Source organism: Biomphalaria glabrata, chromosome 1 (assembly GCF_947242115.1).
Source record: "Biomphalaria glabrata chromosome 1, xgBioGlab47.1, whole genome shotgun sequence".
NCBI lineage: Eukaryota > Metazoa > Mollusca > Gastropoda > Planorbidae > Biomphalaria > Biomphalaria glabrata.
This window is the reverse complement of record NC_074711.1, coordinates 56786861-56807764: the sequence shown is the minus strand read 5'-3', so window position 1 is coordinate 56807764 and position 20904 is coordinate 56786861. Positions and strand designations below refer to the sequence as shown.

General features: G+C 37.6%; 1 protein-coding gene across 1 annotated transcript; it reads left to right on the top strand.

Moving 5' to 3' along the window:
• Positions 1-12586: 12586 nt before the first annotated feature.
• Positions 12587-16534, top strand: LOC106061336 (early growth response protein 2-like). Its single transcript, XM_013219427.2, has 2 exons — positions 12587-12911; positions 13457-16534. The coding sequence occupies exons 1-2, from the start codon at positions 12695-12697 to the stop codon at positions 14905-14907; spliced, it is 1668 nt and encodes a 555-aa protein (XP_013074881.1). The 5' UTR covers positions 12587-12694; the 3' UTR covers positions 14908-16534.
• Positions 16535-20904: the final 4370 nt, after the last annotated feature.

The following is a 20904-nucleotide window of genomic DNA, read 5'->3' as shown; positions in this document are numbered from 1 at the left end:
CTTGATTGCCTAAGCTATGGTAACGACAACTGGGCAATGCAACACTTAGACTTGTTTTCAAATAAAGTTTAAAAAAAAATCATCTTTCTTCTTTAGAATAATGAGTTTCTTTTACATAACCTAATTCTATATTTAACTTTTTTTCAACTTAGAAAAATTTATCATCAAAAAAAAAAAATAACTTTTACGAATAGACGTTAGCTGTTCCTGTGGTCAAATGAGAATAGATTGACTTCGCATATCTTGTTGCTATATGTTGTAACAAGTATCAGTAATTACATGTATGCGTGTGTAATGACATCTGTCATCTAAATGTCTACCAGGGAATGGGGAAGAGATAACGAGCAAAGTTTGGATGGGGATGAGGTTTAGGGATTGGGGAGGCAGTGTAATGAAATATAAACTTGGATGTGTGTAAGTGTGAGTTTGGTTCGAATACATGACTCCTGAAGAAGGGAAGGTTCAAATGTGTGGAGTCAATGGAAGCGGGGGGGGGGGGATTATGTATATAGTGTTGGAGAATAAGTGCAGTGTGGGAAGATGTTTGGTGTATGGATCAATGTGGGAGATAATTGAACCTGGTGGAGCAGAATCGGATCATTCATTATGAAGATACGCCTTGTGTGGGAGGTAATTGAACCCGTCAGAATCGGATCATTCATTATGAGGATACGCCATGTGTGTGAGATAATTGAACCCGGTGGAGCAGAATCGGATCCTTCATTATGAAGATACGCCTTGTGTGGGAGACAATTGAACCCGGTGGCGCAGAATCGGATCCTTCATGATGAAGATACGCCTTGTATGGGAGATAATTGAACCCGTCAGAATCGGATCACTCATGATGAAGATACGCCTTGTGTGGGCGAAGAGAAGTGCAAAGAGAAAGACAACTCCTAATGGCAGTGCCAGTTTGGTTACACATTGAGGCACATCCAGCGTACGAGCCAAGGAACTTGAGAGGCTGCTGAGAACATTCTCAGGGAGTGAAGACAGTGGCTCTAGATTTAAGGATCGTTGATTCTGGGACGGTTGAGGGGAGGGATGGTGACATATTCAAGAAGGAGACTAGGGGAGGGGGTCAACCGATGAATGTAAAGATTTGGCGAGTGTCACAATGGATGTCGAGAAGGGAGAATGGGGATATTTCTAGATGTAGGCCTGTATAAATATATATATATATATATGATAATATGGGGATGTCTAGATGTAGGCCTGTATAAATATATATATATATATATGATAATATGGGTATGTCTAGATGAAGGCCTGTATAAATATATATATATATATATATGATAATATGGGGATGTCTAGATGAATGAAAAAGTAATGATGAGGAGATGTCAAGCAGTGGCGTAGCTACCAATGTGCGGGTGGTGCGGGCCGCACAGGGCACCAAGTGGAGAGGGGCACCAAGATTCCCCCAGTGTGTGTTAATTTCCTATTTCCCTGAGCGTTTCAGTAAAAACGACTAATTGTATGGACACGAACAAACATAAACTACTGTATTTTAAACATAAACTAACTATTTATAAACTAGTCATGTCACTATTTGGTTTCATCTCCTTGACTATTTCTTCCATACAATGTAAGCTATAGAACAGTTTGAATCTAATTTACTAGATTTATTTGTTGTTGTTACTACACTGATCAATGCTTTGTAATATAAAGAAGAAGAAGAAGATAGGAAAACCTTTTTTTACTTCATTGTTTAGTCCATTCGTTTAATCTAGATATTGAGTTTACAAATATATTTCTAAACTCTAGCTCTAAACAATTGTGTTAATTTATTCATTTCTTTATGATTCTTAATAGTTTAATTTTTGAAATAATTCCATTGTAATGTCAATATTTTAAAAAAAGCTAACCTTTGTTTTCTACGAGTTTTTTTTAAACTAACTAGTTAATTGTAATACTGTAACGTAAACAAAATGATGAACAGTGCTCAAGACTGTTAAGCTCAGACGGAGAAATCGGCATCTCTGGTTCTGTCCAGTCTGTGTAGTCTATAAGGCCCCATACCCAGATCTATCGGGGTCCCTCATTACCTACCCATCGGTATAGCAGAAAATGGCATCTGATGGGTAGGACTTTAGTGTAGCTGATGCCAAGTTTTGAAGTATGGCAAGTGTTAATCGCCTCTTGGTGGCTCCCTCTTGCCCTATAAGGGACATGCTTATTTGTGGGGCCGGCAATCTCCTCCACGGAGGGCAAGTAGCCTACTAATCCTTCTAATAGGAATTCTATCAGTGGAGAGCCCATATGATTTTGACAAATTGGCCGCAATGTGGAGGAACGATCGCATTTTTATGCGGTTCCTCTCTCTCCACAGTTGCACTAAGATTGTGGCGGGTAGCCTAGAGTCGTCCCTTTTGAAACGCTCGTAGGCCGTAAGTACCGCCCTCTCCCTCCTTAAATGTAAAGGGGCCAAAGATGGAGGTTATCCCCGAAAATAGAAAAACATGAGACCAGCAGAGCTCACATTCAGTCATCGCTTGCTTGGAGGGAACTTGTAGTTTGCCTGAGAGTAGGGAACAGTATTAACAACAAGGCCCAAGATTTGATTATACAAGAGACGAAAACCTGGAGAGTTAGTAAAATTACTATCAAAGTACGATCCACTCTTGAGGGAGCATGTGCTTCGAACTAAGCTTTGTTCCAGACCGAATACATACATGTCTCCACAAATACAAAATGAATTTATTAAAAAATTGGGGGATCACGCTAAAAAAAACAAATCATACAGCAAGTAAAACAAGCCAAATATTTCTCTATTATTTTTGACAGTACACCTGACATCTTAAAGCTGGATCAAACTTCCCAAATTTTAGGGTACGTTGTCATGGATAATGACGGGGTGCATGTTCGTGAGTCTTTTATTGACTTCATCGACACAAAGGACATGCATGCTGCTGGAATCGCTGAGATGATTCTAGAGAAACTGCGTTCGGATGGCTTAGACATAATGGACTACAGGGGTCAAGGCTATGATAGTGCTGCGGTCATGAAAGATCAAAACTACGGTGTCCAAAAACGTATTCTAGAAGTCACTATTCATTGCCTGCTCAAACTCTAGAGACATTAACTAGCAGAGATGAAAATTCATCGACTAGATCTGAAGCAGGTGGATTATTGGTTGCTGTTCAGTCTTTTAATTTTCTCACCTATCTTGGATTTTGGGCTCCTGTATTAACTGAAATTAATGATGCGCAATTCTACCTTCAAAAACAAGGATTGTCTATTCGAGACTGCTCACTCAAACTAAAAACATTAGAGACATTTTTAAGTAGTAATCGAGAGGGCATCGCTGAAGCCAGCATTACCTTTGCCGAAAGCGTGTGCTCAGATCTGAGAATCAGTACAGAACCTCAAAAACGCATTGGCCATAAGAAAAAGATGCCTGGTGAGAAAAGTGACGACTCTGTACTTACACACAAAGAAGAGCTACGAAGGGAAATTTATTCTACCTTGGACAGGATTGTTCAAGAAATAATCACCCGATTCGAGCAACTTCATAATGTAGCAGATAGATATGAATTTTTGTCGCCTTCCCAGCTATTAAATCCTCAGGTCGAAATATCTCGATAGTACTCCTAGCGACCTTGATAAAAACGAATTTATGCTGGAGCGAAAGAGGCTTCAACGGTTTGTCAAAGTTTCTTCAGAATCCTCCGAATTTCCAAAACAAGGACCTGTTGAGCTCTTGAATTTTATAAATAAATATCAGCTAGATGATTCAGTCCCGAATATTGTCATCATGATTCGCATATTTTTTACTATTGCGGTAAACGTCGCTACATGCGAGAGAAGTTTTTCCAAACTTAAACTGATCAAGAATTATTTGCGATCAACGATGACAAATTTACGACTCACTAATTTGGCCATTTTGTCCATTGAACAAGAGCTGGTGGAAAAAATGGATTTCGATAAAATTATTGATACTTTTGCCAGCAAGAAAGCGCGTAAAATTCATTTGTAGTATGTTTATGTAAAAGTGATTTTTTTTTAAATTAACAATATTTGATTAATGAATACATATTATTTTGAACAGGTTTTGCAATGTTGTTAATTAGTTTTTTTTTTTTTTTTTTTTTTTTTTGGGGGGGGGGGGGGGGGCATATGATGAGATACCGCACCAGGCATCATACACTCTAGCTACGCCACTGTGTCAAGGTGGATAGAAAAGTAATAATGAGATGACGAGGTGGATAGAAAAGTAATAAGATTACAATGTGGATAGAAAAGTAATAATGAGATGAAATGTGAATAGAAAGGTATTAAAGAGATGACGAGGAGAATAGAAAAGTTTTAATGAAGAGATATATGAAATCTGCATAGGAAAAGTCTCATTGTTAGCATCGGAGAAGTATTTTGTAAAAATATACATAAACTCCATAATATGACTATTATTTTACTGCTGGGTTGTCTGGTATATTGCTGCTGGGATGCCTGGTATTTTACTGCTGGGTTGTCTAGTATTTTGCTACTGGGTTGTCTGGTATTTTCCTGCTGGGTTGTCTGGTATTTTGCTACTGGGTTGTCTGGTATTTGCTACTGGGTTGTCTAGTATTTTGCTGCTGGGATGTCTGGTATTTTGCTGCTGGGATGTCTGGTATTTTGCTACCGGGTTGTCTGGTATTTTCCTGCTGGGTTGTCTGGTATTTTGCTGCTGGGATGTCTGGTATTTTGCTACTGGGTTGTCTGGTATTTTCCTGCTGGGTAGTCTGGTATTTTGCTACTGGGTTGTCTAGTATTTAGCTGCTGGGATGTCTGGTATTTTGCTGCTGGGATGTCTGGTATTTTCCTGCTGGGTTGTCTGGTATTTTGCTACTGGGTTGTCTGGTATGTTGCTACTGGGTTGTCTGGTATTTTGCTACTGGGTTGTCTGGTATTTTCCTGCTGGGTTGTCTGGTATTTGCTACTGGGTTGTCTAGTATTTAGCTGCTGGGATGTCTGGTATTTTGCTGCTGGGATGTCTGGTATTTTGCTACTGGGTTGTCTGGTATTTTCCTGCTGGGTTGTCTGGTATTTTGCTGCTGGGATGTCTGGTATTTTGCTGCTGGGATGTCTGGTATTTTCCTGCTGGGTTGTCTGGTATTTTGCTACTGGGTTGTCTGGTATTTTCCTGCTGGGTTGTCTGGTATTTTGCTACTGGGTTGTCTGGTATGTTGCTACTGGGTTGTCTGGTATGTTGCTACTGGGATTTCTGGTATTTTGCTACTGGGTTGTCTGGTATTTTGCTACTGGGTTGTCTGGTATGTTGTTTCTTTTTGTTACGTGTTCATTTAGTTACTGAGTTGATTCCGTAGTCAGGGGCGTAACTAGGGATTTGGGGGCCCGGGGGGATTGACCTCTTTGGGGGCCCCTCGCATTTTGACATTCGACATATGACATGGAATAATGTACGCAAAAATATATAAGCCCCAAATCAAATTGGTTCAGTATATCAGTAAACTTAACAAAAAGTAATCAAGACTCTTTTAATGAATAATACCTTTGTTTATTAGTTAAATAATGCACAAGTGACAAATCTCAATTGATATCTATAACATCAACTACATCGATACTTTCTAGTATTTGTGACTTCACTAACATTGAAGCCACGATAAGCCTTTCTTGTGTCATTGTGCTCCTGAGATAGCTTTTGATGAACTTGAGCTTTGAAAATGATCTCTCACATGACGTAATGGAAGTTGCCTGAGTTAGCAGTATTCGGAGGAGGTTTGAAAAGTTTGAGCACACGTAATTACCATATGAAGCCTATTTCCTCAATTGGTGATTGTATTACTGGTTTGTTGATGAAAAGTGCTCGTGCATCAATGACATCATTGAAAAAGCGATTTTCCATTTATTTCATCATACAAACAGGAAAAGTAGCACAGTTTGTCATAAGCGGGTCTTCATCTAACAGGTGTCTTGGTTCAAGAAGAAATCCAAAGGTATCCATTTTCTTTCCAGCCTTTGAAATCTGCCCTTCATCTCCATATGAAATCTGTCCAGCTTTTCTGTCGCAACACGTTTGAATTGCAGTTCTATTGACAGTCCTACATTAGAACTCAACTTCCCATCAAGTCTTTTCTTTCTTCTGGTTGTTTGATTATTATTATTATAGCTTTTATATAGCGTTACTTTCATGCTTATAGCATGCTCATAGCGCTTTGGTCCAATCTCATTTGTGGACCAGTTGGGGGGGGGGGGGGGTTATCTAGGAGTTGGTTTTCCGTGCTGCCTTTAGGCGCTCAGTAAAAGCAACTCTGCCGAGTCGGGTGTCGAACCTCGAGCCCCCTTCTAGGTAGCCAAGACAAGCCAAGTTCAAGCGCACTTAGCCTCTCGACCACGCTTCCCACAGGCATTACAGGGAATACATAGTATTCACTTTTTTTGCTTTTGCTTTTTTTGATGGATTGGGTTTTTGTCAGTTTCTCATCATTTTGCAGAAAGCATGAAAGGGTACTAATTTCTTTAGCTGCTTCCCGTATATGCAGTCCAGACTTTTGTAGTTTCTTCTGAACAATATAAATTGGGAGCAAGAGCTTTGACAAGAATTCAAGATAGGCAAAAAAATCTTAATTTTCCACTGCATGAAGAAGATTCTGTCCTAATATTATATGGTATTACGTCATTGTTGGTTGTTTATGTTTTGTGCGCAAGCAAAAGGATTCAGAGCATACAAAAGTGGGAAAGATCCATATCTCGTTATGCTCGAGTATAGAAATACTCCGATAAGTGGACTGCCGTATTCACCATCACAACTGCTGACGAGAAGAAGACTCATTCATTCCAACTGATCCCAAACTATTGAAACCATCGGTAGCTGAAAATGCAGAGACATTACTCAACGAACGACAGATCGAAAGCAAAGTGAAATACAGTGCAAAAGCAAGACTACCTAAAGATTATTCTGTCGGAGAGTTCGTCTAGGTCAAACATGGCAGAAAGCAGTTGTCATAAAAAACATTCAGCACCCAGATCTTACATCATAAAGACAAACGGAAAAACATACAGAAGAAATCAACCCTTTTTGAATAAGAGTTTCGATGAAGACATCTCTGGGTACTATGATACCGATGGAGACAATGAACTGCAAACTGTTGGAACAAACGAAACAGACAGTTATAGACCAACGTCTAGAGAACTTGTTATGCCAGTCAAGACAACCAGAAGTGGACGAATTGTTAAAGTTCCTACTAGACAGGGCCGGCATTAGGCCACTGCAGCCTATGTGGTCTCAGTGGGCCCCGCGCTTTCATAGGACACGCGCTAATTCTAAGTGTACATTATTAAATTAAACCATTATAACGTATATAAAATAACAGGGTTTTCGCGACCTCCTGATTTTCCAGGGCCTCAAGGAAATCTCATGAAAAGGCAAAATATACGATAAAGTCCTGAACTTTTATTGAATTTATTCAAATCTCCTGAAGAATAGACGAAATTGACATTTTGGGGTGCCTATAAATAAAAAGTGGCATTGCGAGCTTTCATTTGATAAAATGTATTGCAAAGACGAAAGTAGGCCTATTTTCTAATTCAAAAAAAATAATATTGACATTATGCTCATCCCTACCCAGACTAGGCCCCGCGCGATCCGTTTCGCATAGGGCCCCGCAAATGCTAGGGGTGGCCCTGCTAGTAGATATCACTCTTAAGAACTTTAAAAGGAAGGGTGTGATAATAACTTCAAAAGGAAGGATGTGCTAATATTATATGATATTACGTCATTGTTTGTTGTTTATATTTTGTGCGAAAGCAAAAGGATTAGATGGAAATAAAAATAGAGTTTCCATTGGATTGAGGAAAGATGAATAGAGGGTAATAACTCGAGTGTGAAGTTTAATTCTGAAATTATAGACGCCGAACCCGAATAATGGACTATTCTTGCATTATTAAGAATAACTTTTGGATCTGTTATACTCGATTCTGTAAATTTTGCTTCAAGGTTAATTAGTGTAGCCACAAATACTCGCCATTTAGATCTATTATTAGTAAAGGTAACAAGATACCTGGAATTCGCTGTATATCATGCAGTTTTATTCGTGGCAACAAAGTTTAAAATGTAAAATTAACTTTAAAAAAAACTTTGATCTCTGTGGTAAAAATTTTTAATCCATAAATGTTGAAAAAAAAAGACACCCGTTGACACTATTTGTCAATCAAATATATTAATTTATGTATTTACAAAAAAATTTCGGACACCCATTTGGGGGCAACCCCTAGGTGGGGGCCCGGGGGGATTTTAAATTTCTCCCCCCCCCCCTTAGTTACGCCACTGTCCGTAGTGATCTAGAAAGAGATTCTTAATGTGTATAGTTTTACAAGCAACAAACTGATCCAGCTTACAAGCTTCAATATTTACCTCTCTTTCTTACGTGATCTTTGAAAATGTAAAGATCTTTTTAGTATTATATGTCTTACATTTTCATATATTTAATGCTTTAAAAGTTATACTATTTATAAGGGTATATTTGAATTTTCTCCCCCAAAATTAATATTATACTTTACAAACATTTCATTTTTTATTCATTTTAATTTGTTTTAAATAACTGCTCAATAATAATAAAAATAATAATAAAGACAATATCTTCAATTTCAAAAATTAGTCTTTATGTGTATTTATTATTAGGCATTACATAGCAATGAAAGTTTTCTCTACTTCATTTCAAAGCATTAAGAAATGTAAAGGGTAGTAACTCATAATGACTTTTAATAAAATATATTTACTGGATTTTCTCCCTTGAGTTTACGCCTATAAAAATATAAGTACTAATTATTAATTTTTGCCTTCCAGTGTTGTTGTTTTTCCTGTTATAAAAATATCAGACTGTAAGTAACACTTAGTTACGGCCCGTCACCCCTATTGGATTATGGGCCGCCAACAATTGATCTCCATAGTCCCCTGTCCTGGGCCGCCAACACTAGATCTCCATAGTCCCCTGTCCTGGGCCGCCAACACTAGATCTCCATAGTCCCCTGTCCTGGGCCGCCAACACTAGATCTCCATAGTCCCCTGTCCTGGGCCATCTTTTCCATCTTGTTCCAGGTGTAACCAAACTTAAATATGGCTGCGTCTAGTTTACATCGCCTTGTGCTTCTTGGGTGCTCTCTTTCTCTTGCCTTGTGGGTTCCACTTCAATGCCAGTCTTGTGATGCTAGTTGGTGATTAGCGCAAAGTGTGCCCAGTCCAGCCCAATATTCTCTTTCTGATTTCTTCTTCTGCAAGAGTTTGGTTGTTTCTCTGCAAGAGGTCACTGTTGCTGATGGTGTCTGGCAAATGGATGTGAAGGATTCTTTGTAGGCAGCTGTTCATGACAGTTTGCACTTTCCTAATGGCAGTTTGAGTTGTTCTCCGGCTCTAGGTTCCATATCGAAAAACGGCCTTAACAATTGAGTTTGTCGAGAGGCTGCAATACAAAGTTAACATGACAAAAAAAGAGTACTCGTCAGGCTACACATCACCTTTGAAATAGAACGAAGTGAAACTGATTGATAGCCCAACGCCGCCAGACTTTTACTGTCTTACGGAGTTCACAATTAATACTCTTCTCTTCAATATCAATGCACTTAGAACTATTACTACATCTAAAAGTATTTAGGAGAGAAAGAAGGAGAGTACCGGTACTTTTACATTTCATTTCGTTTCTCTTATTTTCTTATATTTAATTTGTTTAAAAAAATTTAGATCTGTATTTTTGAAATATAGCGGCCCCTGAACGACTGCACAGTCTAGCACTTTAAAAAGTCATTAAAGATTTGATGCGTTTGATATCATGTGTAGATTAATGACCTGATATACGTGCTAATAATAGTGTATTTAACGCAGTTCAAATGTTTCAGCCCGGGTAGTTTCCTTCTTCAAGAGAACTTGATGAAGAAGTGTGTACACCAGATGTGTGAATGTCTTTGTGGTGGGGCGGAAACAAGAAACATATACAAAGTGGATGGGGAGTTTACATTCTCAAACTCATTTCTATTTTAATTCCCAAGTCTGCGCCGTAGCAGATTAGACTTTTACCATTGGAACTCCAATGTCTTTCCCAATGTCAAGGTCCCTCGACTAGCTGGTTCTTACTCACTCTTGTCTTTTACTCAACGCGCGTGCACGCCATGTGACTCACGATGTAGGTCTCACTTGTTGATGGCTCACTCAAACACAACCTTGCGAATGACAGCTCACACAATGGCTCACAGACAACTAGAGAAGTTTTCGTTAGAATCGCTGCGCTGAGAGAGAGAGAGAGAGAGAGAGAGAGAGAGTAATGTTGAGAAGAGAGAAAGAGAGAGAGAATGCCACTGTAGACCAACATTTTTTCCAGACATTCACTTTGACTTGAAAGCGTGTAATATGATACTGTAATTATTTCATACTGATCTTTTAAATTCTAGAATTTCGCAGTTATCGCCTCGACGTCTCAAAACATACAATTTAGAAGCAAGGAAACAAAATTTTTTACCTTCGCCTAGAGAGCACGTTTAGTATTGGGACATTGAGAAACAAAGATAATTAGAGGGATGGGAGGACCGTCTATTGTAGTACACATATTTGGGGACCGAAAGGAGAACTGAATTAGCCTGGATTTTTTTTTTTTCGAATGTTAAATGAATGAGCATTAGGAACAATGCCATTAACTCCAGAAACCACAAGAACTTGTTTGCTCATATAGTGTGCCTTGTTATAAACGTCTAAGTCTGGTCAGAACAGCTCAACTTTTTTTTTTCAAATATCAAGTTCTTGAACTTTCCAAGTGAAATAATATTAAAGTATCCTTTAAATGAACCCCAGGGTTTACGAGGATGTCTCGTGTCCAGCACAACGACCATTTAGCCGCCACTGACCTTCGCTCATAAATGTAAGATATACGTCTTGATCTGCTTGAACTGAAAGTTAAACATGTATAATATACATTCATCAGAATTCGAACTCAAACTTCTTTCAGTCTAGCTGCCAAACGCTTTGTTCAACTCAGCCACCAGCCTCCACAAATGCATACCACTACCTTATATTTCAAATATGTATTCTATCGAGTTCAGGGTGACCATGACTCTCCACTTATTTTTGGAAAAGAAAAATGTGTGTGTGTGGGGGGGGGGGGGGTCTTTATTACATAACATTAAATTAAACGCCCTAAGACTTCTATTCAAATGGATCTCATTAAAACATCGTATTGTCTTGTGATTCATCCCAAAGATTAAATGTGGCATAGGCCACAACAAATGCATCACTCCAGGGCGTCAGGTGTACGCGCTAAATTTAAATGTCGTCTTGCAGTGTGTGTGTGTGTGGCGGGGGGGGGGGGGGAATTAATTGGTGTTGTAAATTACTTTTACAAAGTCGCTGGCTATCTGGACGTATTATTCGAAATGTTTGCAAGGCTATTGTCATCGTTGAACACAGAAGTCTGGCTTTGTGACGTATATAAGAGTCTATTGGGAATCGGTTAAAATTATTTTTCGCACACCTTTATTTATTTTAAATGGGATTTTTTTTTACTTATGCGTCAAATACAATAACCTTAGCCCTTCGTATGTATTTTTTATGTAACTTATGTATGTGTGTATATATGCCTATCTATATTTGTATGTATGTAAAGTATGTAAGCTTATGTATCAAGTATGTATGTATGTATGTATGTGAGTAGGCCTATGTATGAGCCTTAAATTTATTAGAACCCCCCGCCTAGGCTGAAGGCTAGTAAAGGTTGGTTATATGTTGATCTAGATCCAATGTCTACTTTACATTTTGCCTTCTGCAACGTTGTTTTAACGTAAAATGCACAACGAAATTTAACTGCATTTTTTAAAACACACCACATAAGTCTGTGAGTAGAGAAAAGTATGCTATGCCAAGTCACAGTAAACAACACACAACACACTCGAAATATACGCTGAGCGTACAGCCAAAAAAAAAAAAACAAGACCGCTGTGGCACAGACGAATTCTATGCCTATCACGTAACGGTTGCTAAGTCGAGGTCAATCAATGATTCACTGACCTCAATGCAGTCTATTTCGGCAAAAGAGAGCACAGCCAGCAACTTACGTGACCTTTTTGTGGCTTTGCGCCAAACATCAGCCGCCAGTTGGTTGTTCCGTGAGAAAACCGAACGTTGCCGAAGATTAAATAAACGGAAACATAGTTACCTTATATGGTAAGATTATTTCCGCATTATGTGACGTCAAAGCCGAACGTTTTACTCCATTCAACCTTGTGCCAAAAAAGGAAGTTTCCGTAATATTTCTACTAGCCCCAATGTACTTACGCCAGATATGTATATAGCTTTTACTATTATATATTCAAAATTATAAATGCTGTCTTTATAATTAAAAGTTAATAAAATGGTTGCAGACGTAGTTTCGTCTTTCAATAATTAGATATAGTAGTAACATTTAGGTTATATTATCATTCTTCATCGTAAAGCAAGACTAGGATTTTGGCAGTCAATGCGTAACGTTCATTGACGTCAATGAGAAAAGGCTTCCCATTGGCTGGGTAACAATTACGATGTGCCGTATATGGGCATGGCGCTGCAGTCGCGTTCATTCATAAACTCGAGTATAAAAGCAAGCCGTTCATTCATAAAGTCGAAGCCACTCAGTTCACACCGGTAGTAGACTTTGTACATTATTGTTGACACACTGTTATGATTTTTCTTTCTGAAATTGATATTTGAATTCAAGTGGATTAAACATTCGTAATGATTATGGACACAGTGGACGCTTTAACTCCCATTGGCTTTGGGGCTGATTACGGGATGCCTAGCTTTAGCTTTGATCTCCATACTGATGGAAATATTCTTAGGCAGACTACGGACGCACTGGACGATCAAGGATTAAATACTCCTGTGACAAAAAATTCGGAAGCCACATTTTTCGGATCCGATTCTCTAGAGCCCCCGCCTATTACAGCAACTGGTAGGTGTTATATAACTTTGTTTACATTTTAAAAAGTTAAACGAAATTTTCGGGTTACACATTTCTACTGTGTTACCGCCACTCAGCTGGCTCTTGTTTCCAATCAGCTGGTGTTCCTGTGCTATGACGTCAGAGGCTGTTCCCAAAACAGGATACTTAGTCTAAATTTAGACTAGTGAGGCGTTTTATGGGGCTAAATTTAAACATTAATTGTAAGCAATTGCTTACAACAATATTATACTTTGTATCGTATAGATGCCTAATCTAGATGTATCTTGTCTGAAATCTTTTATTTATTTACATAATACTAGATCTAGATTTGATTGGTAAAATCATTTTCATCGATTTTATAACCGAACAGTTTAGCGATACGGTGTTGTTTTATGAAAAGTGTCCTGTGAATTTTTTTTTTTATTATACTAATTAATTTAGTTTTTAAACATTAACGATAAAATTGAATGCCTATAAATCAATATCTCAATCTTTATACGTACTTACAACTTTTTTCTTTTGCATAATATTAACAACTTTTTTTTTTTTTTCAGCAAGCATTTTTGCATCAATAAATTTTGCTGACAGAGGCGGTGATGTCAGTCAAACAAGAATGCAGACTATGCAGTCTGCTGGTGCTAATACTACCCACACGACGATCACATACAAGGGTACACTTGTCACAACTGCAGTTACGCCAAGCTCTACACAGGCAGACGCCCCACCTGCCAACTTTGCAAATTTATTTACCCCCTTGAATCCCTTCTTTGCTTTGCTGTCACAAGCCAGGTCACAGACCCAGCCCTTCACATCCAGCCCGATGCGCCCTTCCCTACCAGAGTACGAATTTAACATTCAGATACCTCCAACTTCAAGTGAACATAGTCTGCAGCCAAAGCCATCTCCCATCTCTGTGCTCTCTCCACAATCTCAAGGCCCTGTGGCTGAATCAGCATATCAGGATGTATCGGACCATTATTCTTCAGATTTTGTGTCTCCGCGAAGCTCATGCCATTCCACACCCGAGCCACAGCTTTCAATGATGAGTGAAGGCCAAACTCATGAGGAGACCTACACCAACCCTCCTCCACCCTACTCTCAATCTCTACCTATATCTCTACCAATGGACATTGACATATCTGAAATCCAGATGAAGCAACCCCCAACCTACAGCAGCTCCTGCACTCAGCTAGTTCAACAACAAACAGACATACCACAGAACTTTTTAAGCTATCCATCTACCTCTCTGGCAGATCAAGTTTTTCAAATGTCTGAGTTAGACAGCAAAAATCAGAAATGGTCAATGGGACCTTCTCAAACTCAGCTTCCAGACTTCAGTGCTTTGCAAACTGGAGCTTCCTCTCACTTTCAACTGCCAAATATTAAAACTGAACCTGAAACAGAATCATTAGACTTTTTGCCAACTACAGGTATTGACTTTGGTGTGGATGCTCCAGAAACATCTGGACTCCCATCAGTCCTGAATCAACCATACTCTCAAAGTTCATTAAAATATTTACCGGTTAAACCTAGGAAGTATCCCAACCGTCCTAGCAAAACACCACCACATGAACGACCTTACTCTTGTCCTATTGAAAACTGTGATCGTAGGTTTTCTAGAAGTGATGAACTCACAAGGCACATCCGCATACACACTGGACACAAACCTTTCCCATGTCAAATTTGTGGACGCTCTTTCAGCCGCAGTGATCATTTAACAACACATAAAAGAACCCATACGGGGGAGAAACCTTTTTCTTGTGATGTCTGTGGGCGCAAGTTTGCACGAAGTGATGAAAAGAAAAGGCACGCCAAGGTTCATTTGAAGCAACGTATCAAGAAAGATGCTAAATTATTAGCAAGCACATCATCATCATCCCTTCTAGCTTCACAATCAGTATCATCTTCTAGCAGTGTAGACCCATTAGACAGTATCGTTAGCACTATTCCATTGGTTGTGACTTCAACATCTTTTGTGGACTGCCCCACCACAACATCACTATGACTCTTTTAATAATTCCATTCAGAACTATATAATGTGGTGCTAGCAAAGTATTAAACCCAATGAAACACTCTTTTACTTAATGTGAAACTGACGCTCAAAGAATGAAACAGATTTTCTTAACTAAGTTCAGAAATTACAAAAAGCTAGTACAGTTGTATACATTTTTACTGGAAATCCTGTCAATGTCAATATCTCTATTCTCCTACTCTTCTTAGTATGTTTTAATAATTTAATCTGTCCCTTTCAAAAGACAGAAACACACTTTGAAAAAAAAAATTAAAATAATTCTTCCTTTATTTTGTTGACATGTTACTTATTTCTGATGAACCATATCTGTGATGAATCTATTCCTCTTACATTTTTCCCATTCTTTTTTTTTTTTTTAACTAGTAGATAAATGTTTGCTTAAAGCTTTATTATCCTTGTGATTAAATGTGATTTTCTTTCTTTAAAACCGGTTTTTATATATATATATATATATATATATAAGTGGATGCCTCCTAAGTTAAAAAAAAATCTAGTTTAAAGCATAAAATAAGAAACCTTTTTTTGACTTGAACAAAAAGTTAAATAAACATCACCATTTTTTTTTATGAAATAAAACTTACATTTTATGTAAGGCAGCATTATTTAAATACCAACTGCTACATTAGCTTAGTATTTAGATTGAATTCCCTATCCAGTTATTCAGTTCATTCTAGTTTTCCCCTTGTGCCATATTGACTTGTTTGTTTTCTGTGTTCATAATGTGTTCCAGGGCATACACAGAGAAGGACTACTTAATGTTTTTGTTCATTATGTTTTGTTTTCTCTTCAGTAGAATGTGATGAAATGTTTTCAAATGTATTTTAAGTTCCGCTGGTTGGTTCTTTCATATTTCACAGATTTATACAGACTTGTCTAAAAATAAATACTATTTTGTATGTTGTTAAATGTGATTTTTTTTGTTGTTGTTTTTTTTTTAGCATTATTTTTGCTTCAATTTTTTTTTCAATGTAGAGCATTTTATTGTATCATTGTATGTAAATCAAAAAATTCCTACTTACTGTTAGATATGTTTTGATATGATTCTCACTTTAATTGCTTATTATTAAATGCTATTTATGTGAATCTGATTTTTTCTGTTTATATCAGCGTTTCTTCACATCATGATTTGTTCGAAGGTCTTTTTTCATTTATTTAAAAAAATTTAATGAGAATTAAAACATCTTCTTTCTTCAAATTTTACATTTCAAATGTAGATTAAAATAATAATTTGGTAGTAGGAAGAAAATCTTTCAAAAGCCTTTGAACACTTCATTCAGTTTAAAAGTTCATGTTGACACCGCACGATTTTTTAAAGTGCTTCGAAAGAAAAAGTAAATCTTGGCCTAATTCTGTATGTACACCGTATTCTGCTTGCAATATTTTTTTTTTCCGAGATGGAATGTGTTAAACTGATCTGTACCGAATGTGTCCACATGTATAACTAGACGGATAAGTACGCTTGTTTATGCTACTTTGATTTGTTGAATTAGGTAAACACACAATTCTTTGTTCTTGCTGGTTGAGAAAAGATTCTATTTTATGAACAGTATGGCATACTGCCAACTATTTGAAAAATAAAAAAAAATATGATGACATTTTATTGACGTCTTTTTGTTGTTCAGTCAAGTGTTTTTGTATGTGTGTTACTTTGTGTGGCTTAAAATCCTCTAATCAAAAACATGTGGAAGTAAATAGGGCCTAATACATTCTTAATGAGATGCCACCGACCAAGAAGGTGTATAGCACATCTTGGATGTCTAACAATGCAGATGGTAGATAAGTAAAAAAATAACATTACTTTTCAACTAAGTAAAATATCTAGCTCTAAAACCATACTAATTTTATCAACATTACTCAATTTGATCGCGTTATTCATAATTTAATACGGGGACTAATTATTAGGTTGATAGATTTAGTGGTGTATGCGAGATAATTAAAAAGTTAAAGCACCAAGGGAAGTGCCTCTTAATATAGATCTGAGTGCAATGCCTATATTATGTTGAATTTCTAAACGCCTCATTAAACTAACGACAGATATAGGCCTACGCTTAAACACGAGGAAATTCGTATTCAGTCATGGTTCAACCAAGTATATGTGTTCTATAACCCCCGTTAGTCTCTATTATTAATATATATATATATACACACACAACTTAGGTCTGAAATCCGAGGAGGTATAGCCGGTGATTAAAATCTAATCGCTTAGGCCTATGTGTTAAAACAAATGTTTTTCCCTACAATGTCCAAACTGCTTCATTTCACTCCTCCTTTACTTACAAGTAAACATTCACGTTTGACCTTTTACCTCATTAAAAATCAATAGGTCAGGTATAGACATTGAAACGAAGCCTTCGGGTATGAGAGCATTATGTCAATGTTTTTAATACATTTGTTTTGCTCATTGCCATAGAACAGCAATGCGGAAGTTTGGGGCAATGTGTTTGTTTGTCTGTGAATAAGTTAATTTGCTTCTTATTTTAATAGTAGATTTTATTACCCTCCCCCCCCCCTTTTTTTTTAGAGGACCAATGGTAAAGAGATATTTATTCATTCATATCAACAGATCCGTTGTAATAAGCATGTTAATATAAGACACCAGTAATATGATTATAAGCAGAACTATCCTCGTATTTATGAACAGGGCCATTCTATAATCTACCTTCTGGTAGACCTATTCATAAGCTGGACCATTCTGATATTTACAAGCAGAGATTTAAATGTATATGTTTTTGTTTTATTATTTCAGAAACCTATAAAGCATTATTTTAATATATATAAACGGTTCAAATGCTTGCACTGGCTCAGAGGAGCAACAAGTGACCCTCGATAGAGACAGCTGGCCCGGAGACCTCATACAAAGGCTGCGGATACACATTTTAGACCAAAACTAAGTAGGTATACTGCTGAAGAGAGAACTTTAATCGGCCACATGCAGACAACTGTTGTCTGCGTTGGATCTGGCAAAATGTGTAGATCAAAGTTGTGTCTGCATTGCCACCTGAAACACTGTTCTTTTCCTTCCTATCTGAACTAGCCCTGTATTAGAGAGTCAAGCCTTGTAATTACATCACAGGTTATACCCTTTTAGGTTAAGTTGACCAGAACTGAAGGCAATCAGGAGATAGATACTACGGAACCATTTATAACATACAATAAACAATTATAAATATAGAGATTTCGTCGAGAAAAAAAGAAGGAATCATTTGGTTACAGTTGTGCAATTAAAATGATTGTGTAATTTTTCTGACGAACTTGAAACCCAAACCTCCTGAAGGGCGTCAGGTAATGGCGATGGGCAGGGTTCGAACCTGGGACCATCGTGTCGATAATATGGAATGCAAACGCAGGCAGGATGTAAGTTAATCTAGTTTGTCTTCCCTCCTAGTCCTGCACGCTCATTAATGACTTCAACTCTGCTAAGTCGTTGTTTTTCTGATTTAGACAACCCATTCCATTCTCTAATGGGACTAAGGAACATAGAAGAACGTTGCTCTTTTTCCCTGTTAGAAAAATAAGAAGACGGGGAAAGAGGAACAGCTAGCTGACTTGGTGATGCGCAAAGACATGACTTCCTCAGCATATGGTATACACATCAAGGCTTGGAAATGAACATGTATTGGAGGCGAGGCGAAAAACGGATAAGTGTCGGAAGTTTTAAATACCTAGAAGCTATTGTTTCAGATGAAGTTTTAAATACCTAGAAGCTATTGTTTCAGATGAAGTTTTAAATACCTAGAAGCTATTGTTTCAGATGAAGTTTTAAATACCTAGAAGCTATTGTTTCAGATGAAGTTTTAAATACCTAGAAGCTATTGTTTCAGATGAAGTTTTAAATACCTAGAAGCTATTGTTTCAGATGAAGTTTTAAATACCTAGAAGCTATTGTTTCAGATGAAGAAACGAAACCTGAACTACAGGCTACAGATGCTCAGTCCACAGCAGCCATTGCGAAGCTCAAGAGAATCTGGAAAGACAAAGGCCTAACCCTCGGCATTAAAGTCAGATTGATGCGCTCATAATTTAAGAACGCTTGCGAATCTTGGACGCTAACTGCAGAACTAGAGAGGAAGATCCTAGCTATGGAATCGAGATGTTATAGAAGGATCCTAGGTATCAGACACATAGGCAGCACCATGAATGAGGAAATTCGAAAAAGGATCAAAATGGCAATTAGGCCCCACGATGATCTGCTGAACACTGGCAAAAAGTGCAAACTTAAACTGTGTGGCCATATCACGAGGTCTTTGGGTCTAAGACATTCATGCAGGGAACAGTACCAGGGAAAAGAAGAAGAGGTAGACAGAAAAGAAGACATGGGAAAACAACATTTAAGAATAGACATGCCTTTTATCAAGGCAAAAGATAGGAATGAAGAAAGACTGTTCACGGATCATGTGTGGTGCCCCAACGGTCTTATGGGTAGGTAAAAGTGATATTGATAAGTGCCTACAATGAATTTGAAGAGAAATCTATTTCTTTTGTTCAGCTAGGAAATAGAGACTAGAAATAGAACTCCCGTTGAATGAATATTCTCATAATCTGGCTAGTGCTATTCCACGGGCACGGTGTGTAGTTCGGACCATCTTGTCCATTACCAGGCCAGCGTCAGACCTATAAATAGATCTGGGATGGGAAGAATTAGTTATGCCACACTATTTGCTCAACGCTTTCCCTGACACAAACCCCATATCTCTCTCTCTCTCTTTTTCTCGCTCTCTCTCTCTCACACACACACACACACAAACCCCATTTCTCTATCTCTCTATGACATAAACCCCATTTCTCTTTCTCTCTCACACACACACAAACCCCATTTCTCTATCTCTCTATAACATGAACCCCATTTCTCTTTCTCTCTCACACACACACACAAACCCCATATTTCTCTCTCACACACACAAACCCCATTTCTCTCTCTCTCTCTCTCTGACATAAACCCCATTTCTCTTTGTCTCTCTGTATGACTCAAACCCCATCTCTTTCTCTGACACAAATCCTATTTCTCTTTCTCTCTCTCTCTCTAAAACACATTTCATTTCTCCCATCGTTCTCTCTTTCTTCTCTTTTATTCCAAGTTCATTAACTGTATATCATAGTTCAATCTTTCTTGTCCCAAGTTCTGTATAAAAGTGTCCATTCTATAAGATCCGACTTCCTCAACAACTTTAAATTAGATGATGTTATTAGAGCTTTATGGTAACCATACTTTTCCCATGAATTAAAAACATTATTATTTGTCCTTTATGAGAAAAAAAAAGCCTATAGATTGTTGCCATTTAAAAAAAAAAAGTCACAACATATGTAAGAGTATTTGGGTCGGTAGCTGAAAGATATCGATCTCTGGTACAGCTTGAGTTGAACCTTGTCCCTCTATTTGGACTACACGCCGTGTTGGATGCCGATCAATATGACGTCATAATCCTTCTCTCGATCCCTGCAACCGGAAATGTCAGATCGGATCATTAACTGGATGTCTGATCGAAGAAAAAAAAATACATTAAAAAAGGTTTGACCTGGTCATTTGTAAATAAAAGAAAAGAAAGAAAGGTGTTCCTTTTGTTGAGTAGGCCTACAATGACGTCCTGCTAACAGATTTCTTGAGTTCTTGCTAAACGTCAAGATGGACTACAAGCCTGCAGATGCAGTTTAACCAAAAATGTTACAAAATTTCTTAACATGTTTGTTGTTTTTAAATGTTTTAAATAGTTCTAAAATTATTATATTATTATTATTACATTTTGAAAATTGAGCGGCAATACCCCCCCCCCCAAAAAAAAAAAAAGTTAAAATGTAAGAACTAAGAACTATTAGCAAGACCTCACAAGAAATATTGGTGATCCCCAAGAATTGTAAAAATTTGTAATCGCGATTGAAAAGAGATACGGGCTGAAGAAGAGAAACGAAATTTGGTAAAAATCATTTCCTAGAACTACAGAGCAGACGTCTCATAAGATAGGCCTACACAAGACA

Excerpts from the sequence above, each read along its gene's own strand:
- LOC106061336 (XM_013219427.2), top strand. The coding sequence starts at position 12,695 with ATGATTATGGACACAGTGGACGCTTTAACTCCCATTGGCTTTGGGGCT. Across the intron at positions 12,912-13,456 it reads CCCGCCTATTACAGCAACTG|CAAGCATTTTTGCATCAATA; the intron begins GTAGGTGTTATA and ends TTTTTTTTTCAG.